This window comes from Pseudochaenichthys georgianus, chromosome 12 (assembly GCF_902827115.2).
Source record: "Pseudochaenichthys georgianus chromosome 12, fPseGeo1.2, whole genome shotgun sequence".
In the NCBI taxonomy this organism is placed as follows: Eukaryota; Metazoa; Chordata; class Actinopteri; order Perciformes; family Channichthyidae; genus Pseudochaenichthys; species Pseudochaenichthys georgianus.
The window spans coordinates 22902551-22924328 of NC_047514.1; the positions used below are offsets into that span (position 1 = coordinate 22902551).

The following is a 21778-nucleotide window of genomic DNA, read 5'->3' on the forward strand; positions in this document are numbered from 1 at the left end:
ACTGACACTAATGAAATTAAGATTAAACCAACCCCTGCAAGAGCTGGCTTATAAATTCAACACATCCACGTCCACAGTATCCCATGTGTTTACCTTGATTATCGACGTCATGTTCAAACGTATGAGTTTCCTTTTGAAGTGGCCATCTCGAGAGGAACTCCAACTGACAATGCCTATGGATTTCCGCACTCATTTTGGTACTAAAGTGGCTGTTGTAATAGACTGCTTTGAAGTTTTCATTGACAGGCCATCAAATGTAATGGCACGGGCTCAGACTTGGTCAAACTACAAACATCTCAACACCATAACATTTCTCATAGGAATCTGTCCGCAGGGTGTTATATCATTCATTTCAAGGGCATGGGGTGGCAGGTCCAGTGATAAGCATATTACAGAAAATGGTGGCTTCTTAGATAACATTTTGCCTGGTGATTTGATTTTGGCAGACCGAGGTTTCAATATAAGTGACTCAGTGGGTTTCATGTGTGCTGAGGTTAAGGTGCCTGCAGTCATGAAAGGCCGGAAACAATTATCAATGAAAGATGTTATTGACACAAGGAAAATTGCTAACGTGTGAATTCATGTTGAGCGTGTCATATGATGTGTAAGGCAGCGATATACCGTTTTGGGAGGACCAATTCCTATAGATCTTTTACTTTCTAAAGATGTAGATGGGATTACATTGATAGATAAAATAGCTGAAGTGTGCTGCGACCTGAATAATGTGTGTGATACTGTAATACCCGTTGATTGAGCCTTTACATTCTGTTACACCCCAATCAACCCATATCAGATTGAAAAATATGATATGTTTGTATTGTAATTATCATCACATTATTGTCAATGTTGTACTTGGTCAATTAAATGTCTTGATAATCAGAAAAGTGATTTGGGGTTTGGTTGTGTAGGGGAATGTTTGAAAAATGATTTAAGCTGTTTTCGGCTTTATGGTCCATTTCTAGGCAGTTCTCACTTTTTAGACTAGAAAGCGGCTTAGGAGATGTTGACAAAGTCACTTTTGGGACAAAATCGGCATTGTGTGGCGCTGAGATTGTCAATATTGCACACTTCCTTCCAGTAGATTTCAGTGATGCCAGGAAAGACTCTTGCTCAGCATCTGTCGCTTTTGGAATTTCCCTTGAGTGACGTAAAAGTGGTGGTGTTGTTGTTGTTGTTAAATTAGCTGCATCACCAAGACTGTCAATTGCTTGGCTTAAACGATTCCTTCGGGTTTTAGCCGAAGTAAAGTCAATGTCAGCAACAGGGAAAGGTGTTACATCCTTCACTGATCCAGGTAGAAGCCAATACGCCTTTTCCTGGGTAACTGTCTTGGCATCACGTATCCGTACAGATGTTTCTATGTAGAACAGGAGAGATGCAACATGGGTACATGTCGATCCCAAACCAGCCTTGCAGTTGCAGTTAGCTGTGATGACGGCACCATCCTTCTTCATCAGTACCCACGGACATGTTGGCGGTAGCCCAATACTCTGAGAATGCAATACCTGAAAAATAAAATACAAAAAATATTATTGGATTGTTGACTATTTAGAACCACCAATATTTTGGTCCAACTTTACTTTCAAATACTGATTGTTTACACAACCAGTGGGTGGTCAGCTCTTGTCATATTCCTATGCTAGGTAGCCCATAACAGAAGCTGACAACCAAGAATAGGTTCACAACTTTTGTAATTTAAATATATTGCAATATATAATAAATCTTTAGTTATAAAGACATTTTCATAAAGCACGTGTAGCTCAAAGTGCTTTACAAAATGGCACACATCACAAGTTAAAAATAAACCACAAGAAATTCCCCTCAGATCAGATGTTAAGACCTTTACAGGTACATGCAGCATAGCAACAACATATAACATTTTAACAGGTTAAGAGACACGAGGAGGTAAAAGATATGATAAATACAAATAAATAATAAGACACAAGACTAAGTTTATTGATGCAACAATATCCCTATACAATAAAGTAAACATGTAGATATAGGTACAACAAAAATAAAAGTTGGTGTTTAAAAATGTCCACTGAGTTGGCCTCTGATATTTCTTGGTAGCGTAGTGGATAAAAGCAGCCTCACCCATTTTATTTTGGGGGACTTTAGGGATATTTAAAAAGCCAGCTGAAGAGGACCTCACGAAATATTTACTCACTTGTCCAGCTATTACAGCCACATCTCCTTGATATGCAACGCAAACGTCGCGGATCCACCCGGATGTGAACTGGTTATATGCCTCGAGTCCTTTGTACGCCTTCATTTCCTCCATGGTGTACAATGGAATAGGCGAAAAAACCAGGTAGTTCACGATATCACAGTAGGAAAGTGAAGGCCATGAATTTATATCGGTGCTGTAATCCTTAACGGGAATCAAATATGGGTCCACCGAACCAATCGACGCACATTTTTCTCTGTAAACGGTCTTATCCTCCGGGTTTAGTGATTCGTAGTAGCCTTTCATTTTCGCCATTTTTGAACGCTGCCGCCAGTAGAGTGGTACCCAAAAATGTCTGACGCGAAATCCCGTGACGTCATTAGGAAGCCTCACTTTGGTACATTCACTTGCTCCCCTTCAATTTAAGCCACTATAGCACTTGGAGATGATTTTGGGCAATTTTGGTAGTTTTTGGATTAGCACCAATTCATTTTTTGATACGAAAATATATTTAAGCTAATTTATTTATTTTACGTATATCAGAAATGACGCCATGTCTAATTAGTTACTTTACTGTACGAATTAACGTTTGCAGCCATGGTTACGGCTCTCTATCGTTAGCATGCCATCAATAACAACGCTAACTCTGATAGTACAAGTTAGCTGCTAGTGGTTAAAACATTATCAATGTCAAGGGACTTAAGCAAAAATTGAGCATTATGATGTTACAATACAGTCTTAAACAAAAATGTGATGCTTTGGTGACATGTAAAGACAACAAAAAAGACCTAATTTACCTGAACCGCAGTGAACTCCACCATCTTTTCCCCGTAGCGCTACTTGTTCCCCGCTGTATCGCACACTCGAATTCGTGGTTGTGCTGAGGCCTTGGCAAGTGCACTAAGCTCGTTCATTTGGGTTAGGATAAAAATCTTGACATAATTGGCTTGACCTTAAAACTTAACTAAGTAAACAAATGTCAACGTTTAACCAATCTCTATTTATAGATGTATTGAACATCTTTGGTGTATTTTTCCACACGTGGACACCGGAAAAAAGGGCCAAACTATCAAATGCCGCCCAATCAAATAGAGAGAAGCTCAAGATTGGCTCTATTTGACAGCTGACACGAAGAACCGCCTTCTTCAGATTGACTACCAATAATAAACGACAACCTGTGACCAAGCTAGAATTTCACTTACATTTTTCTTTACCATGTTCTTATGTTTACATTTGCAAGTTAGCACTGAACATAAAATGCAGCTAGGCTTATAGGATTGTATTTTTAAAAAATTGGATTGTGTATTGTTGAATTGCATCCCCTGTGGACCATGAATATCTGTAAACAATTTCAGATCAATCCACCCAAAAGTTATTAACCTATATTCATTTAAAAAGTAATGTATAGCAACAATTAATATCTATGGATCTATACCCAAGACTGTGCAATTGATCTGGTAGATGAAATTAAGGAAAACTAGAACCTGCTGTTGGCACTAGGAAAACATTTTTTCATGGTGGTGCTTAAGGAAATGTCAAGGCATGGAAGAAATGGGTGATGGCAGTACAAAACATAAGAAGCCAACACCATGGTAGTAGTAGCAAGTTTGTTTAATTTCCTAATTGAGAACAGGATCGTGATTCACAACACTTATTATACACATATCCCGTACAGCAAAAAATATGCATTCAACACCTGAAGATGTAAAATAAATCAAAGCAAGGGAGTCTTCAATGCATGTCACTGCAAAAACAATAAAACTGGATGGATGTGCTATGGACGAGAGTAGTGTTTTTTTATTGTTTTTTTAGTCTCAGACTGTAACATACTGCTGGTGTGGTTGTAGTGTTTAATCACTTGTGCAAGTTTTGTGCAACACAACAGTTTTTTCATTGCCTCAAATGATATAGTTATTTTGTAGTTATGCTTATGCTGGTTACCATATGCATAAACCACATTGTATCTGTACGCTGAGCATTGTGAAGTATGACACCTGAGAGCTGGTGGTAATGTGTGAATAATCCACTCAGTCACTGAGCAGCCAGTCAAAGACTTAGGATAGAAACAGCTGTAAGAGGTATGGGTAAACAGTTATTCCCAAAGCATCCTTGTTATTATGACACAACAGAGGGAAAGCAACAAAACAACACAAACACAAATTGTACAGCAGACCTCATTTGAGTGACAAAAGGCAAACCTTGGCTCTGGTGATAGTGTGGGATACTGACCAATTAGTCCCTGCATAAAGACACTTCCCCTTAGGGAATATTTCATGGGCTTTGTTGATGTGTACTAATTAAGACTCATCATTTAAAAGGAAACAATATTTTCAGTAGTAACAACGTTTTAAAAAGAGAATAAAATGAGCGCACATTCCACTTTTTCCATTACAACATTTACCACGAAATCTGCAGCCATAACTTTGCTACCGGCTGCTTGTTCATGAGGAAATACAATAAAACAAAGTGACACATGCACTGAACATTTTGCATTCATTCCCGCCAAATATAACTGAGAAGAAAATATATATATATATGTAATAACTGTCTTTATCTTGGCTTATAGTATACCTGATACATTCCCCAATGTTACAAATATCCCCAATGCCTATGTATGTTTGAAAACGCATTTAGGCGGCAACTCAGACTTTTGTTTTTGTATTTGGAAGTCATAATTTAATACTTACTATTTTCCTTAGTCTAATGAAGGTACAATTGGATAACATACAGGCAAAAACTTAAGGAAAACCTTAAGGGAATTTACAGATCTGGGGTTGTAACTTTAAATCCAAATTATTAAAAAATGCAGTTTCTTTCAATACAGATAAACACAATTTAATAAGCCCTCAGATCATAAATCTAAATAGAGCTTTTGTAGCACTATTTTTCAAATGTTCATTTGAGTACATTCACTTCTTGATAATAAATTATTTAAATATAATGCAGCGTTTACATTAAACTCTTTGGAAACTCCACTGCCTAAAGCTTTGCAATGATAATGAGGTGAGAGCTACACAAGAGCTGATATCGAGTCAATTATGTACATTTTACAATCCCATTAACTCCTATTGGGATTTCCTGAAAGGCTTTTGGGCTAAAAAGATGTACCTCACATTTTTCCTGCAGAAAAAAGGGTTGACAAACAACATAACACAACAAAGGGTAACACATAATATAAACAACCCAGGATAAGATAATAAATCATAAAAACCATAAAAACAAAGCGTACAATCGAAGGTATCGAGTCACAATGAGAGATTCCATTTACACGCCAGGTAGCAAATACTGGACTGAATCCAACATCAATCTGTTAGGATACTTTCAGGTCAGGACGATAAGGATGCAGCAGTTAAAGGAAAGAAATAAAGTCAGTACCATAAGTATGGGGGGACAGAAATGGGAACACGCGGAGGAGCATGGAAGAGGACGTTGGATGGATGAAGGCAGCAAGGACTACAGAAAGTAAAAGGAGGTCGGAGATGTCTCACTCCGGAGCCCCGTTTGCCTTTTCTGTCATCCTCTCTTCATCCCCCATTTTCTGATGCTGCAGTCTGGCATAACTCACCGCGTCTCCTCTGAGGAAAGAAAAAGGGAACACGGGAGGCAAGAGGAGGAGGGTAGTGAAAAGTTATGACCAGGGAGAGGGGGGGTAGAAACCAAGAGAGAGCGGGTATGACAGGAGAGGGTAACATTGTTAATTGCAAGGTTATGACATGGCTCACCTTGTCAGAAGAGCCTTTGCACGAATTAAGAGGCTCATTATTGTTGTTAGAAGCATAAAATAAAGATCTTATGAAGTCATTTTAATGTTGAAAAAGGAATGTAACGAGAGCCTGTTATAATAGGACCTTTTAGAGGAGTGATTTGATGAAGGAAACATCAAGAGACATGAGTAATTGCAAAAGGTCTATATTGCACAGCTGTTCAAACAGATTCAAAGAAATAGATGATACATTATAAGAGCATATTATATATTACATCATTACATGTTAAATCATCTTACTTCTTGCCCAAAGACGCGAGGCCGTACAGAACTCCTGTGGCAAAGGCGATGGCATTTCCAAACAAGGTTGTGAAGGAGAAACTCAAGAATACGGGAAACAGAGCCAACCTGTACATGAACAACAAAAGGGCCGAAAAGTCAGTCAATTATATTAAAGGTGGGGTAGGTAAGTTTGAGAAACACTTGTTGTTATATTCCATGGAATGCTCTTAACATCCCGATAGCAATGAATATCTTAAGTGCTTTGACAAAAAACCCATAACGAAATGTCATCTGTGGAAGCCGTGGTACTGTAAAACCAATTAAACCAATCGATTGGATTGCCGCCCTGTCTGTCAGCCTTCCATCTCGTGCACGCACAAAAGTATCTCGTGCCCTGGCGTGCCGTCATTGGGCGTGCATTGCGCGTTCGTGTGTGTTGGAGGAGGTGCTCTGTAAGGAAGTCTGAAGGAAGGGGCGGATTCTTTTCGGCTGTGTACTTTCAAATGTTAGTGCACTCGAGCCGGTTCCTGAAACGTACCTACCCCACCTTTAAGTGCATGATGGAGATAAAACAGCAACATTCCCAAGAGTGTCTCCAAATGCTTATGCAATATTTCTTCATGAAGCAAAGTACAGACCCCGTTGACATAAATACATATTAGTTCTTACCCGCAGTAGAAGAAGGCTTTCTGCCAAGGTTTGAATTTGTCTGCACGGGCTGCTACTGCGTTCGCAAACTCTATGAACTGGCAGCAGAATGGGACTTCACACAGGAACAGCACAAAGGCAGTCAACCTTGAGAGAGAAGAAAAGGAAACACATGCAGCAGTGAATATCAGGACATTACATTCAGGATTCATCGGTTTTCTCAACTAATTAAAGCCTAGGTAACAATGCAGCTAAGCTTTGACTGCAGACAGTGTTCTTCATCTGGGAACAAAACCAAAACCAAGGCTGGCTGAGGCCTGTGCTAAATTCTTCAAATTCTGGACAAATCAATGCGGGCTTTGTTACAACATGTATATTCTCAACAAGAATGTCTGAACGCCTCCATCATTTGAGCAGCAAGTTGTGTCCACATGTCTACATGATAATACTATAAAAGATACATTGAAATGAACTGGTGGTACGAGTGCATAATGCTCCCATGGATCATGACATGTATTATAGTTTCCTTTCAGGAGATGTCTAAAACAGTAACATCTGTGCCTGTAACTTATTACAACTTTAGTAGAACAAATAAAGTACCGTCTTGTCCAAATAATGAATGATCATCGTGCCGTTTAAAACCACTGTGCATTGTGGCAAAAAGGACCTGAGCTTGAATGAAGCACAGCACACGGAGCTTTGTACAGTCTAAATAAGTGGTGTTATAGTAGGTGTGTTGTTGTTTTTTACTGAATTCCAACAGCCTATAAACCAAAAAGCTATTTTTTAAAGTTACATTTAAGTAAGCAGAACAAATGCTAAAGACTTACACCATCCATACTCCAGCAGCGATGTTTAAAGGGTTGACAGTAACACAGTTCCACACTCCTGACACGGCACAGGCTGCACAGAGACAAGACACAGTTAAAGGTTATGAGTAAGATAAGACGTATGACCGATAATGAAAACATTAGACCGGACCATTAGTTATAAAAGCCATGATAACTAAATACAGTGCTGGGTTAGTACCAGGTTAGTACAGGCTGTGTGCTAACACAGCAGAAGAAAATCAGCGATGCAGAACATATGGAGAATGTACAGTATGTGGGTGAAATGCACAACACACAAACATATAACATCTTTCAAAAGCAGCATACGACTGCCTGTTAATAAAACCGTTTTTGAAAACATCTGAAAAACACTGAATACAATCCAGGAATCCAACATTTATATAAAGAGGCAGTGAAATGTCCACAGGCTTTATTTCCCTGCTATAGATTACTTTATGATAATGTCAGCATTTTCAATACAGGCCTTTTCTAGCTTTCACCATTACTATTATGTGTTTAAAATGTCATTATGTTACTGTGCCCCACATGCAGGTACATATGCACATACTGGTACCTGCCTTAAATCAATCCCTGACAACATGTTATCTTCAATGTGTGACAAGTGCAATATGGGATACGCCTGACCTCAAGGCTGGTGTTTCCATAGGTGGTGATCAAGATGTGAAATATTTTAGTCAATGTGTGTGTGAGGTTCTGAAATAAGGTGTGATTTGGCAACATCATTGGACACACACATTGGAAGTGTCACAGTTAAAGCAATTTACACAGCATCAGTAAGTCAAACTATGTTGCCAGTCCTAGAATATATCAAATGCAATTATCAGTTGTTTTCAATCCAACACGAAGCAATCCACCATGCAACACTTCTGTGGTATTTGTAGTTTTTGCAAAATAAAAAAACAAGATTAAAATAATTGCTGTCACAAAAACATTTCCGATGATTTACTTATAATTTCAGCTTTCGAACAAAGATAGATAATGTTTCCCTTTTGCTTTTCCTTCTCTAACAAGTCAAAAAGTCAAATGTGAGACAGATGTTTTCAACGGAGTAAAATTGCCCAAATGCCACACTTATTTATTTCACTACTGAAGAGTAAAGAAGATGTTAAAAAAACATTCCTAACATTTGTGCCTTGGCATTTCTTTCTTATCAACAGAGTAATGTTATCAGTGTCAATTATTCCTCATTTATAAGGATATGGTACTTAAGGCACACATTTCTTTAACTAATATGCTAAAACCTTTGGAATTTTTAAATGGTTTGCGGCCAGATATACCAACACAAAGTAAAGTATTTGTATTTGAGAGTTGACAATGTACAGCAGTTTCAGGCTGAAACTCAGTGAGAAGAGAGGGTACATTTGCCAGTAGTGTGTATAAGCGACCTGTCAGTCGAGACTAGTCCACACTATCACAAACAATGGAAGAATAATGTAGTATATCCAGATTCCTTAGACAATCCAGCCTCCTTAATAATACAGAGTCCATTGAATATGCAGTGGTTAATGTGACACAGGCACTGTGGCTCTGGTGTCACTGTGAAGGAGAGCTGCAGTGCTGCTGGAAAACTGCAAAGCCAGCAGTAAAAATAGCCTGTCTCGCACTGAGGGGAAGAGTGAACATACCAGCTATGGACTGTTTGTTCATATCATACAGATGAAAATCAGGAATATCATAGTGTTATGGAATGAGCAAGCCATGCAAACAGGCGGTGCCCAAAACTGTCTGCTCCAGGGAGGGGACAATGGGCTGGGACAAAGCTGTAGTCTGGCATGGCTCAGCATTACAGTTGGGTATATATAGTATACACAACATGTTGTTGTTTTCCAAAATATTAACCTGATCTCCTTTCTGTCCTGTTTTATATTAATGCAGAAAGTGCAAACAGTATAAAAGTATGCTGACAAGACAATAAATGCACCTGCTTCCTACAGAAAAGAGCACATAAGTCTTTGTAAACTGGCACCCTCAATAGTTGTATTCACTGTACATTAAATAGACAGACAGACAGACAGACAGACAGACAGACAGATAGATAGATAGATAGATAGATAGATAGATAGATAAAGCAACAACAATGTACTCCAGATAGACAGTGTCTAATACATACATTACAATTGTGCAAAGTAACAAATTGCACTTTGATATTTACTTACATACTCCTCCTAAAACTCCAGCTATTTTGCAGAGCCATCGGTACCACCATGTCATGCCATCATCCTCTGGAGGGGGTGCAGCGGGGGCGGCTGCCTTATCCTCGGTGTTCATTGTGTTTGTATGTCGATGTTAGCTAAACAAGCTAAACCGTATTTAAAGATGTGAAGCCTCTAAGAACCTAGCACAATTAAGTTAGCAAGTCTAAACAAACTAACTGCTCACTCGTTTAGTAATACAAAGCGGTCCCTTTCAGCACTGCTGTATGAAATAAAAAATGTAAAGTATAATTAATTAGTTTTTTCCTTTGTTTCTTTGTGTTTTCCAGCTGAGCGGATGTTGCCAGCAGCTTCTCCCCGTCAGTTGGTACAGCTAACCGGCTAGCTGATGCTAACAGCAGCGCCACCAGCTGCCGCTAGGAGTGGATATCAACACAGAATCCGTTTTGAATTTCCTTTAGCAATCAGATAAATGAGCAAAGCTTCCCTAAACAGCTTTAAACAATCCCCTCGTTTTGTTCGGGTTCAGGTAAGGTAGTCTGCTCCGTTGTTCTCTTCTCTGGTTACTCAACCTATAAGAGCGGTGCATTGTGGGACGATTTGACGCACGTCAAGGTTTGTTTACATGTTTCTATCACCAGATCGAGTTGCAATGAATATAATAATCGAGTTGCAATGAATATTCTATACGCCCAATGGTGAAAAAAAGTATTCAGATCCTCCATTTGAGTAAAAGTACCCATTCAATAATGTCTGAATGCTAAGTAACAAGTATAAGTCCTATTATTCAAAATGTTTAACAGCAAAATAAATGTTTGAAGTGTGTATAGAAACCAAACTGAGTTCCCATGTAATGAAACAGATTGTATTGCATGGTCGAATGCACTTATTGTAAGTCGCTTTGGATAAAAGCGTCAGCTAAATGCAATGCAATACCTGTTGTCATAATTCCTTCTGTAGTAACCTTTAATAAATCCCTTCATAATGTACTTTTATTGGACTTGCTGGAGAACAAAATCCCCAGTCCCTGTATTTTCTCAAAATCTAAAACAAATATACTGTAAATAACAGTGTGATTTTCAAGTCGCTATCTTCAGAGTTTTTATAGTAAATAATCCCTTATTTATGTTTCCCTGGAAAGTGTTTCTTTCCTTTATTTCCTGAGGTAAAATTCTTGATTATTAAAAACCATTTCCCCCAACTTCTTTACAAATCAAGGCAAGAGGAAGAATCTTTTTCCATTATTAAATGTATCTTTAATCACTCATTTACACTTTTATATACAACACATTCTTCCCAAATCATTCATTATCCATTTCCTTTCAAGGAAATGCTTCATAACCATGAAGATTTTGCATCCAACATTGTCTTTTAGCAGCTTTGTATTTCAATGCCTGCTCCACAAATATGAACTGTTTTTCAACTGAACTTCTTAACTTCTTCAAATTGGATAGACAAAAAAATGGGACAAAATCCAGCTCTGCAGATAGATGACTGTCTGTGTTAGGAGTTATTTCAACAAAGTCTGCTCTAGCCAGAGTTAGTGTTTTTGGACTGATTGCATTCAGCCTTTAGTGAAAGCAGGCTTCTCTCAGTCCGACAGCAGAGTGGCCACTCGTGGGCTCTGAGTCCTTTGGCTGTGCCTCCTCTCCTCCATCAGCAGCGACGGCCTCCTCTTCCCTGTTGGCGTGTGGCAGAGCATGCCATCGACGGTCTGCTGGGTCACCTGATCAGCCTGCTCCAGATCTTTCACTATCTGCTCCACCTTCAGCATGTGTGTACTGCCTTCAGTCCGCAGGCGCAGCAAATCCACCTGAAACAGGCCATAGGAGGCCACTGAGCTCACTAGCGGTTTTTCAGAGATTTACATATTCATATCCGTAGCTTTTTCATTTTTTATCTTGGGTTAAAATTCTTTGAACCACAGAAAAAAGCATCGACATTAATATTAATTGAAATGTGTAAAATATTTAATTAATGCACCCATAGATATCTGGATTTATTTTTTAAAGTTGATATGGAGCAAACTTACCACCTCCTGCGAAAATGCAGGCTTCTTGAAAAAAGAAAAGCTTTTTGGCGTCAAGGCTGCAGACAGCAAGGCTATGACGTCTGTCACTTCTCCTGACATTGCTAGTATCATAACCTAAATCATCATTTAAAAGAAGAATATATTATTAACTCAACATAAACAACAAGTAGTTAAGTACACCATAGTTAGGATGCAGACTTGCCTTTAAATTTCGACATAATAGGCTGTCAGGAGTCATTATTTGTGAGAACAACGACTGTGCCTTTTCTATGTCGTTCTGGAACAAAAAGAATTATTAATGACAATTTTATATTTTGACATCTCTGTGCATGAAATAAAGATGTGAAGAAGATCTTACTAACCTGTCGAAGTGCTAACGCTACAGCAAAGCAGAGAGCATGCCTGGGGATGATCATGCCTTCAGTCAGTCCGTTCTCGAGCATAGCAGTGCACATCCTGTAGGACTCTTCCGTGTTCTGAACAACATAACGCACAACTAAATAATGGCAAAGAGATTGTACATCTTAAAACAATAACTGATGTATATTGTACTGTAATGTTCATTTTTTGAAGAAATTATCTGTACATGTTGATTGGTTTGTTTTACCAGTTTATAGAAGGTGGCAGATGCCAGCATCAATGTGTTTGTGTTGAATGGTACAGGTTGTTTCCTCATGGTTGTTAGTACCTCTAGGCAATCTGCAAAAGGCAAAGTTTGATATATTACATGTGATTATGTGAAAAATAAAAAATAAACACTTGAAGGTTAATCTGTCACCTACTTTCATAATAGCCTTTAGTGAATAACATGTCTAAGGTGATGTTGAAAGACGTTGCTTCGCTGAAAAATCCACTCATACTCTGTTCAGAAAAGTCAAATGAAATGTTATTATTCCAACACTGTCTGGTTTAAACTTTGTCAAGAGTACCATAACAAATGTTTCTATCCAAGTTAGACAGCATATCGTTTTTATGTTCTTTTTTACCTTATCCAGAATTGTAGCAGCAGCCAAGTCCTCCATACCCAGCTCATAGCACAGTCTCACAAAGAGAGGACCAAACCTGAAGTCTCCAAACATTAACTTCGGGTTCTCTGCATGATACCTAGTGATTGCAAATTAAAGGATAATAACAGATTAGATAAAATAATAAAAAAGGGTATTTATTATTTATACGGATATTAATGGGCAGCATTTGCATTACAAAATGGAAAGATTGAAAATATAAGACAAAAGTAAGGACATGTAATAGCTACAATTCTAAAATTAGTGTAAGAGCATATGAAGGTCAAATAGATGCTTGTACAGTATCGAATTGGAGGTCTCAGTAGTGTAATAGTAGGAGGACATAGTTAAAGAATTAATAATTATATAAATGACATTGCACTAATTAGGGCTGTGCAATTAAATCGCGATTACGATTATGGCTTGCGACGATTATGAAAACAGCATAATTGACAAAATACGATGAGTGTGAGTGTTCAGCGCGAGCGAAGATGTCAGAACAAGAGCGGAAACTCGTTAAAAAGAAGGGTAAAACTATTTCCACTATTTGGAAGTAATTTGGCTTTCAGGAGTCCGACGTGGAGCAAAACAAAGTACAGTGCAGGATTTGTTACCAGGTTGTGTTGGCACCACACGCTAACACAACCAATCTCTTTAATCATCTGAAATACAACCACAAAGTGCAATACGACCGGGCATTAATACAACAAAAACAGATGCCCGCTCGACTTCATCCCCCACATCATCACAGTCATCGATTCAGGACGCATTGTACAGAGCAACGGCCTACGCGACGAGCTCGCAGAGACACAGAGATATTGCAGGTGCCATTACATTTCACATCGCTAAAGATATGGGCCCAGTTAGCACTGTTAGCAATCAGGGCTTTAAGCAACTTGTCAACATGTTGGACAAGCGTTACGCGATGCCGTCTCGGTATTATTTCAGCAGGTATGCGCTGCCTGCACTATATGACAAATGCCGTGGGGAAGTTGAGAGAGATGTGGCTTCAGCTGACTACTTTGCTACCACAACAGACCTATGGTCTAGCCGAGGGGTGCCCAACCAGTCGATTGCGAGATGTGTCTAAAAATAGAACAACAATATTCTGTTTTATCGTTAATGTCCTGTAACATAATCTTCCTGTGCCAGAATAATGCACTTGAACGCATCAAAGCTTTGTGATTGGCCGGCGTCACCCCATGTGTCGGGGCGTGGCTGAGGGTCTTCAGTACAGGTGGCAATATTAGGCTTGTTTGAGACACATTGCGGCTCGCCTCGAAAGTAGACGAGAGTAGCCGATCGCAGCCGGGGGAGGTGTCAAAAAGCTCGTCTTAAGTCGGACAGCTCGGACTCGGAGTCGGCTTGACTGGCTGGGTTTGCAATGGCGGAAATTCCATTTTACCCACTGTAGAAAAAGGTGATCTCCATTGCTTTATATAGGTTTGTTAATTCAGTCATGATGATGAACCACACCAGTGACTGGGTTCCATAATTAGAAATGCTCCTCCCTCTTAATGTTTGCAAAACTGATAGGTGGACAGGCTACAAATGATCAGTCCCTTCAGATCCGCACACATGAAGCTTCATGAGCATGAATTGAACAGACCTGCTGCTGTGTTAATTCTTTAGCTGCCACGTTAAGCTTTATGATGTGTACAACATGGATGTAATTTGATTTAATCTTGCCATTTTAAATGATGTATTCAATAAATAAGGTTAAACCAAATCATTACAATAGATTTTATTTTAATGATTTGGTTTAACTTAAAGAGAAACGTTATTGTTATTGCACATATTACAGGTACTGAGACAACGAAATGCAGTTTAGCTTCTAACCAGGTGCAACAAGCAGTGAAGTGGAAAGTAATGTACACAATCTACAGAATAACATATAGAATGAATTGAATGATGAATAAACAGTGGGGTATTAATACACTAGATATCAGCCTGTGAGCAGTATGAACAGTGTGTATGAATATATAAAGTATAAAAACGGTAAGCAGTATAGTATAAAAGATATAGATATGAATTTCATGATGATAAACATTGTGGAACAATGATGAAAAATGGGAATGGATGTGGCGACGTAAAACTGACACAAAACAACAACACACTTTTGCCAGCCAATTGGAGAGTTTCATCAGCAGCACGTGGTAAAAACCACCAATGAGCGCTCAGCTCGAGATACCAGCGAGCCGTTTCCCATCAAGCATTTCGCTTCCGCAGCTCGTGGAGAGCAACTGCGCCAACTCGCCTCGCTCTCAAGGCTGCGGGCGTCTTTGTCCCGCGAGATTTCAAAGTCTCATGTGGGCGAGCCTCCAGAGCAAGTCGGACAAAATGACTAACCATCATGCAACGCACTAGCAAGACGTTGATCGCAACTGCGCAGGTCTTGCTTGTCTCAAACAAGCCTACTGTCACCTGCCTGCGCTCATCTCTGAAACCAGACCATGTAAACAGGCTGGTGTTTCTTGCAAAAAATCTTTAAGAGATTACATGAGCAGCCCTACCAGCATTTGCCATGGTGGCCTAAACATTTTTATTTGGTCTTAAATTGTAGTTCAACATTTATTTCCTGTTACTTCTGGACCATGACGGTTGGCCAGCCTTCACCGTTTAACTGAGTGGAATATGTTGAATATGTTTTACCAAAATGTTGGCTATATGTTAAAGGAGTTTTCAGTAGGTTGTGACAGTGCACTGCAACATATTTGATTTAATTTATTTTGGTCTAATTTCTTTTTAATTATCATATTAATAATATATGCTTAGTATGGTTTTGGAAGTGTGCTCCAACATATTTGTTGATCTTGTTTATTGGTAAAATATTATTTGTTTTAAAGTTCAATAAATGGTCAATGAATAATCGTCAAAATAATCATGATATCAATTATTGACCCAAATAATCGTGATTATGATTTTTGCCATAATCGCACAGCCCTAGCACTAATGTCCTACCAGTCAGTGGTAAAAAGTTGAGTTGTAATAATACAATATACATAAAATTGATGATGATAGTCAAAGCCATTGTAGACATATTTTAGTTATCTTAAGTGAAGTTGGTAGCATCTGGTTTTGTTCAGTTGAATATAGGTTACGGCATTTTGGAGAATAAAAAGAGGATAGGACAACTATTTGATGCTGTAATGGATGCTTAAAATAACTATCAATACAGGATGTACCATACCTAGAGATGGCATCTCTGGCGATCACCATGTCGTCTGCGGATTGGCACATGTGAAGGAGAAGCTTCAGCTCATCTCTCAGAATCAGGTCATTACTCTGTAGCTTCTGACTAAACAGCTCAATATAATTTCCTGTAAAATAAAGTAAAGATATAAGCTCTTACTTTGTGGATCATAATGCAGGACATAACACTGCAGCTTTAGAAACATTAAGAATAAATAGTTCACCTTTAGCTCCAGTGAGAAGGTGAGCCACAGCCAGCTTATTTTTCTGGAATTCTTGTAATTTGATAACATCTTGTGATAACAGATGCCTCTTAGCTGCAAAGAAAAAATACAGTGTTGACAGAAGAATTCAGATATTTTAATTAATAAAAGTAACAAATGTTTAGAAATACCCCTAGATTTCAAATTCAAAAGCAAGTATTAGCACCAAAATACTCAAAGTACCAAAACATTTCCCATATCATTAACATATTTATCATACTATAGGATTATAATTAGTGATGCATTAATGTGCGTATCATTTTGATATTGCTGCTAGTAAATGTGAAACTCATTTAAACACATTTTATAAATAGGTTGTTAGCTTGACCTGTTTTAATATAAATTATGTATTAGTTTATTCATATGTTGTATTTATTGTATAATTTTGTTGTTATTGTATAATCTGTATGTAAAGTACAATATTTGCTTACAAATATAGTAGAGTAGAAGTAATGTGTTGCATTAAATGGAAATTCTCAAGTGAAGTAACGTTTTGCCTACCAGTACTCTTCTACTGAAGTACACTACAAGTTAATGTACTTTCCATCATTGCCTATAACTAAAAAAAAATGAACCCAATCGTGAGTAAGCTTGTACGGGTATTACGAATGTCCACATTTATGAATGAGACGGACATACAACTGCTATACAATGCATGTAAAACTACAGGTACACCGTGTTTTGGTGAGTTTTTATGACGCATTAAAGACATTTACAGGCAGCTGTACACACATGTACATGCTGCCAGTGTAGCATCTCTGTCTGTTAAACCAGCTAGCTTTGAAGGTCACCTGACAAGAAACATATTGAAAAGTTGTGTTTAATTTACCTCCTGTGCAGCATTCAATCCACCCTGGCTGTAAAACTCCAACAAACAGTCCTTTCGAAGGTTCGTGTACTAACGACCGACATAATTTACCAATCCTGGCCAGCGCCATCATGGATATATAATAAGAACTGGAGTGGATACAGCGTTTGAGGCGAAGTCCTGCCCATCTACTTCCGACCCATAGATGAGAGTAACAAATGCGTCACTTCCGGGCAAAAATAACGGCTCCGCCCACTTTTTGAGGAAAATAACGCTGTCAGTTCAGTTGAACGGCTGTCAATACAAATTCTGAAGTTTTTGCCAATCCGATCAGAAATGTAAGAAAACCGGAGATTTTTGGATCTTCAAAGAGCCCGATTACAATGGCCAGACAGGCAAACTATTACATTAAATCATTGGAAAACGACAATCGGGCTGGTTAAATTAAAAGCTGGTTAAATTAAAAGCAGCAGGCGGGGCTGTCATTTCGCCAGCTGTTACTCTCACGAGCGAGGCGGAAAATAATTGTTTTATGATGCCAAAAAGCTGCTGTGTCGTGTATTGCACCTCAAACATAAAAAAAAACCCGGAGTTACGTTTTTCTGTAAAATCACAATCAATGGGACCCGGCCAGTCAATACGTGTACGTCTGTGGTAAACACTTGGTAAATAGGGTGACCAGATCCCAACAAACCAAATGTGGGACAAGGAGTATGGTTGTGTGGGACAATGTGGGACAATGTGGGACACCCTCTCAACAGCACCCCCCAACCCCCGGAAAAAAAAAACGTAACAACAAATATATAACAACAGAGCAGAAAGTGAAGTCAAAATGCAGTTTTTTAATAAAGAAAAGTAAACTAAGGCTAACCAAGGCAGCAGGCATTATTCACTTCAAGTGTTTAGAAATGCATCTTCTTAATTCAATAGTGTATTACCTGTACAAGTAGGCACAACATAAATTAATAGATAAAATAAAACCAACACTGGCCAGGAGGGAACAGAAACATAATAATACATAAAATAAAATAGCTTTCAGTTTTGTCCATCACACCAACAGAAGATGGGCCCCCACACAGTGTGTGGGCTATTTTGTCACCTAGAACCACTGGTGTCTTTGACTCTGTCAAACAACTCTCCACAGAGGCAGGGACCAGCACATCTGTTATTATGGACGCTGCTTTTGTACGACCACATGACATTTTCTTTACTATCTCAGAGTCTGGAAAAATGGTCGGCGCTAGCTTGTTACCAGTCATTTGACCGGTATGAATGGGAGTGTTGCACTGTATGGTAAACACTGGTTATTTCTGCTGCTGTTACCTTTGTCTGAGTGACCATCATTTTTTGGTTTGAGTAGGAATGTCTCCATAGAGTGGGATGTCTCTTTTTGAGCGACACGTTTCTTGTGAGAATCGCATTCTCTGTGTCTTTTGACGTCGTATTCACTGCCATGTGAAATTTAAAAATTACTCTTGCAAAGATTGCAACACAATCTCTGAGAGTCGCCCTGCACTGGCTTCACCCACGGGTAAGTGTCTTCCCAGTCTTTGTTGTATGTGCATCTTCTTTTCTTCTTAGCTGTAGTTTCAGTTTCCTCCATTTTCCATAACCTGCTGCGTCGCCTGCGTTCGTTGTTGTTGTTTGGCGGGGTGGGGGGTGTGTGTGTGTGTGTGAGTGAGTTACTCTCATTGGTTAACACTTGACAAGCACCCGCCGTGTGTTACAGTTTGATTGACAGCAAACACAGCCCCCTGATGATAGCCTTCCCTGCTTTCTCAACAGCCATTGGATGAATCTGATTTTAAAGAAAAGCGTTTTAGCCAATCAAAATGAAATATGCGGGACATCGTCTCAATTTGCGGGACGCACCAAAAGTCGTGAAAATGCTGTGCAGTCCCGCGCAAAGCGGGACATCTGGTCACCCTATTGGTAAATGATGATGCTAACGAGGCTAATATCAATCGTTGAAGTAAATAGATGTAATGTTAAAAGTTTAAGAAGTGGAAGTAGATGTTGCATTGAAATATAAAAAACGGACAAACCAAGGAAACTAGCCTGCTGCATGTACACACAGGGTGACATTAGAGAACAGCTCATTTGGCTCAGACTGAAGCAAACTTATTAATTCATTTAAAAGTTAAAATAGGTGAATATTGAGCGAAATGGGGGGGGGGGGGGGGGGGGGGGTTATTATCAAAACAGTCATTATGGTAATTATTTTATGATCTACATATTGTATAGGCGCAGTGAACGTAACCAAAAAACTGTCAAGTTTGTCTCTGTATTTGGCTAACACCTACCTTCATGGTTTAAGGATACCATGTGAATGACGGCGAGCATCCAGATTATGATCCATCCATATTCCCACAACGACCATCGTCAGAAGGCTCTAAAGCGATACCAAAGGAGAGATGCTGTTTCTCAGCATGAGGTCCTGCCAGCAAAAAGGCAGTGAATAAAGCCACCTACAGAGGCTTCTCCTAATGAAACCCCTGAAGATTTTGATACAGCTTATCCTGAAGCCCCTTTCACTGAGGATTCACTTCCTCAGCCCTCTGATGATTATGAACTGAGTGACACGCCAGTATTACATAGGCAGCAGGTTTCCATTGCCATAGAGGTTGCCAATCTCAGGAGAGAAAGAGATGAGGCAAGAAGAGAACTCTAGAACTGGTCTAAGGAGCGTTTGTCTGTTCATGCTATTAAAGGAAACGACAGTGCATGCAGGGCCATGACTGGGCTCAGCTGGTCAGTTTTTGACTGTCTTCACCGATATTTAGTTCAGTTCATCAAATCATCACCAAAAGGTTTTAGATTGTCTATACCAGGACCAGCTCTTCCTTTGCTTGCTCAAGCTACGCCAAAATCCATCGATTGCTTTGCTGAGCCAAATACTACACAAACCAAAACCCACCGTCCATCACATATTCCAAAGTTGGCTGAATCTTTTGTATGCGAAAATCACTTTCCTCATTCACTGGCCTGACAGGGAGTGCATCACCCAAACCATACCACCAGTGATGAAGGCCAACTTTCCGCGCCTCACATCAATTAGAGATTGCTTCGAGATCAGAATTGAACATCCAAAAGCCCTTAAAGCCAGGTAAAGGTGCCAATATTTATGGTTTAGTCAGGTAGCTTTGACAGTGTTCGTACACAGGTCTGAATAAGTAATACGAATGAGTTTGATAATTTACAGGTCTTGTTTTTTAAATGTATGCTCAGATAGAGGGATGCTCATTGTACCCAGCCGCTGCATGCATCATATCAAATATTAAATGTATTATTGAAAACAAATAAAGGTCCATTAAAGGTTTGACATCTTAAACTTGAAAATGAGTCCTGTTCATCTAACCGTGTTTTTGTTTCTTCTTTTCAACAGGGAAAAATCATACTCTAATTATAAGAAGTGGACTACAGTAAAATATTTCATAGTGTCTAGTCCTGCAGGAAACATCACCTTCTTGTCCAAAGGTTGGGGAGGAAGAGCATCAGATGTCAAGATAGTTAGGGAATCTGGCTTTATTTCACCCCTCTACCACATCCTGGGGACCAGGTAAAGTTTCATCTTACATAAAGTGCACATATTCTACACTAACAGTTCATCACATGCATTTTTTTGGTAATAATTATGGACAAGTGTCGTTATTTACTATTTGACTACAAACATTAAAAGCAAAAGGCCTACATCTTATGCATTAATTGTTTTAGATCTTGGCTGATCGGGGTTTTACTCTGAAAGATGAGTTTGCCTTACTTGGTGCCAGTCTCGAAACCCCAGCCTTCACTCTCGGCAGAAAACAACTCCCAGGCAAAGACGTTGAAGAGTCAAGAATGAAATCAAAGTTTCGGATTCATATTGGTAAGTATACATTCATTATCCACAGACTGGTAAACTATTGCACATATCAATATGATGGAAAATAAATGAACTCTTTTACTAAATTAAGTTATATAAAAAACAGCACTAACGGACTGTAGCAAATTGTATAACAGTGCAAACAAAGTACTTAACAAACAATTACTGAGTTAAAATGTGAAGTTTTATACTTGAAAATATTTTAAAACAACTGATGGGTGAACAGAACGGGTGATCGGTGTGCTGAAGCGAATATTCCACATCCTGGATGGGCCGCTCCGTGTTTGCTTCGTAAAGACCCTGCGGGACAAGATGGAGAACAGGGATGTAGCCACCTATAGTATAGCACATACTGTGCCGCCTTGGTCAACATGTCAGGTAGCATTGTGTTCAATAAAAACATACAGGGGATGGATAGGTCAAATCAGTCCTGCTGTCTTTTCTCTTTGAGTCACTTAGTTTGGGCCATGGCAGCAAAAGAACAACTCTTCAATGACTATCCTTCAGCTTTTTAAATCTACCTTACTGCTCTGCTCTCCTTCCAGGAATGACAGTTGACTCCACGTAATTATTCTGTAAATGTAAATAAACTATGTATTAGGAATTGTCTTAGCTAGTATTAACCTAACAGCCACCTAACAACAAATGCTCGCAAATGTTAATGAACTATAATTATAAATAGGGCTGTCAGTCGATTAAAATATTTAATCGCAATTAATCGCACGATTGTCCATAGTTAATCGCGATTAATCGCAAATTAATCGCACATTTGTTATCTGTTCTAAATGTACCTTAGAGGAATATTTTTCATGT

At 39.0% G+C, this 21778-nt stretch overlaps 3 protein-coding genes across 4 annotated transcripts in view; all 3 read right to left on the bottom strand.

Annotated features, from left to right (window-relative positions):
- Positions 1-3251, bottom strand: part of LOC117456395 (carboxyl-terminal PDZ ligand of neuronal nitric oxide synthase protein) — an 86047-nt gene extending 82796 nt beyond the window's left edge. The window contains exon 1 of the mRNA XM_034096266.1: positions 2965-3251. Coding sequence (XP_033952157.1) covers positions 2965-2988 — 24 coding nt within the window. The 5' untranslated portion in view covers positions 2989-3251. The remainder of the gene's footprint in view (positions 1-2964) is intronic.
- A 509-nt stretch (positions 3252-3760) lies between these two features.
- On the bottom strand, positions 3761-10382 carry cacfd1 (calcium channel flower domain containing 1). Of its 2 annotated transcripts, none has more exons than XM_034096210.2 (5): positions 9808-10382; positions 7631-7703; positions 6822-6947; positions 6171-6278; positions 3761-5742 (listed from the first exon to the last, which is right to left on the bottom strand). In XM_034096210.2, exons 1-5 carry the CDS (start codon positions 9917-9919, stop codon positions 5652-5654), a joined length of 510 nt encoding a protein of 169 aa, XP_033952101.1. In that variant the 5' UTR covers positions 9920-10382; the 3' UTR covers positions 3761-5651. The 2 variants fall into 2 exon arrangements, with proteins under 2 accessions (XP_033952101.1, XP_033952102.1); XM_034096211.2 differs by having other exon boundaries at positions 5651-6015.
- Positions 10383-11035: 653 nt separating this feature from the next.
- On the bottom strand, positions 11036-17290 carry ptcd2 (pentatricopeptide repeat domain 2). The gene is made up of 10 exons (XM_034095975.1): positions 17125-17290; positions 16257-16349; positions 16031-16160; positions 12823-12940; positions 12619-12697; positions 12444-12535; positions 12199-12312; positions 12039-12113; positions 11837-11950; positions 11036-11617 (listed from the first exon to the last, which is right to left on the bottom strand). The coding sequence occupies exons 1-10, from the start codon at positions 17234-17236 to the stop codon at positions 11396-11398; spliced, it is 1149 nt and encodes a 382-aa protein (XP_033951866.1). The 5' UTR covers positions 17237-17290; the 3' UTR covers positions 11036-11395.
- Positions 17291-21778: the final 4488 nt, after the last annotated feature.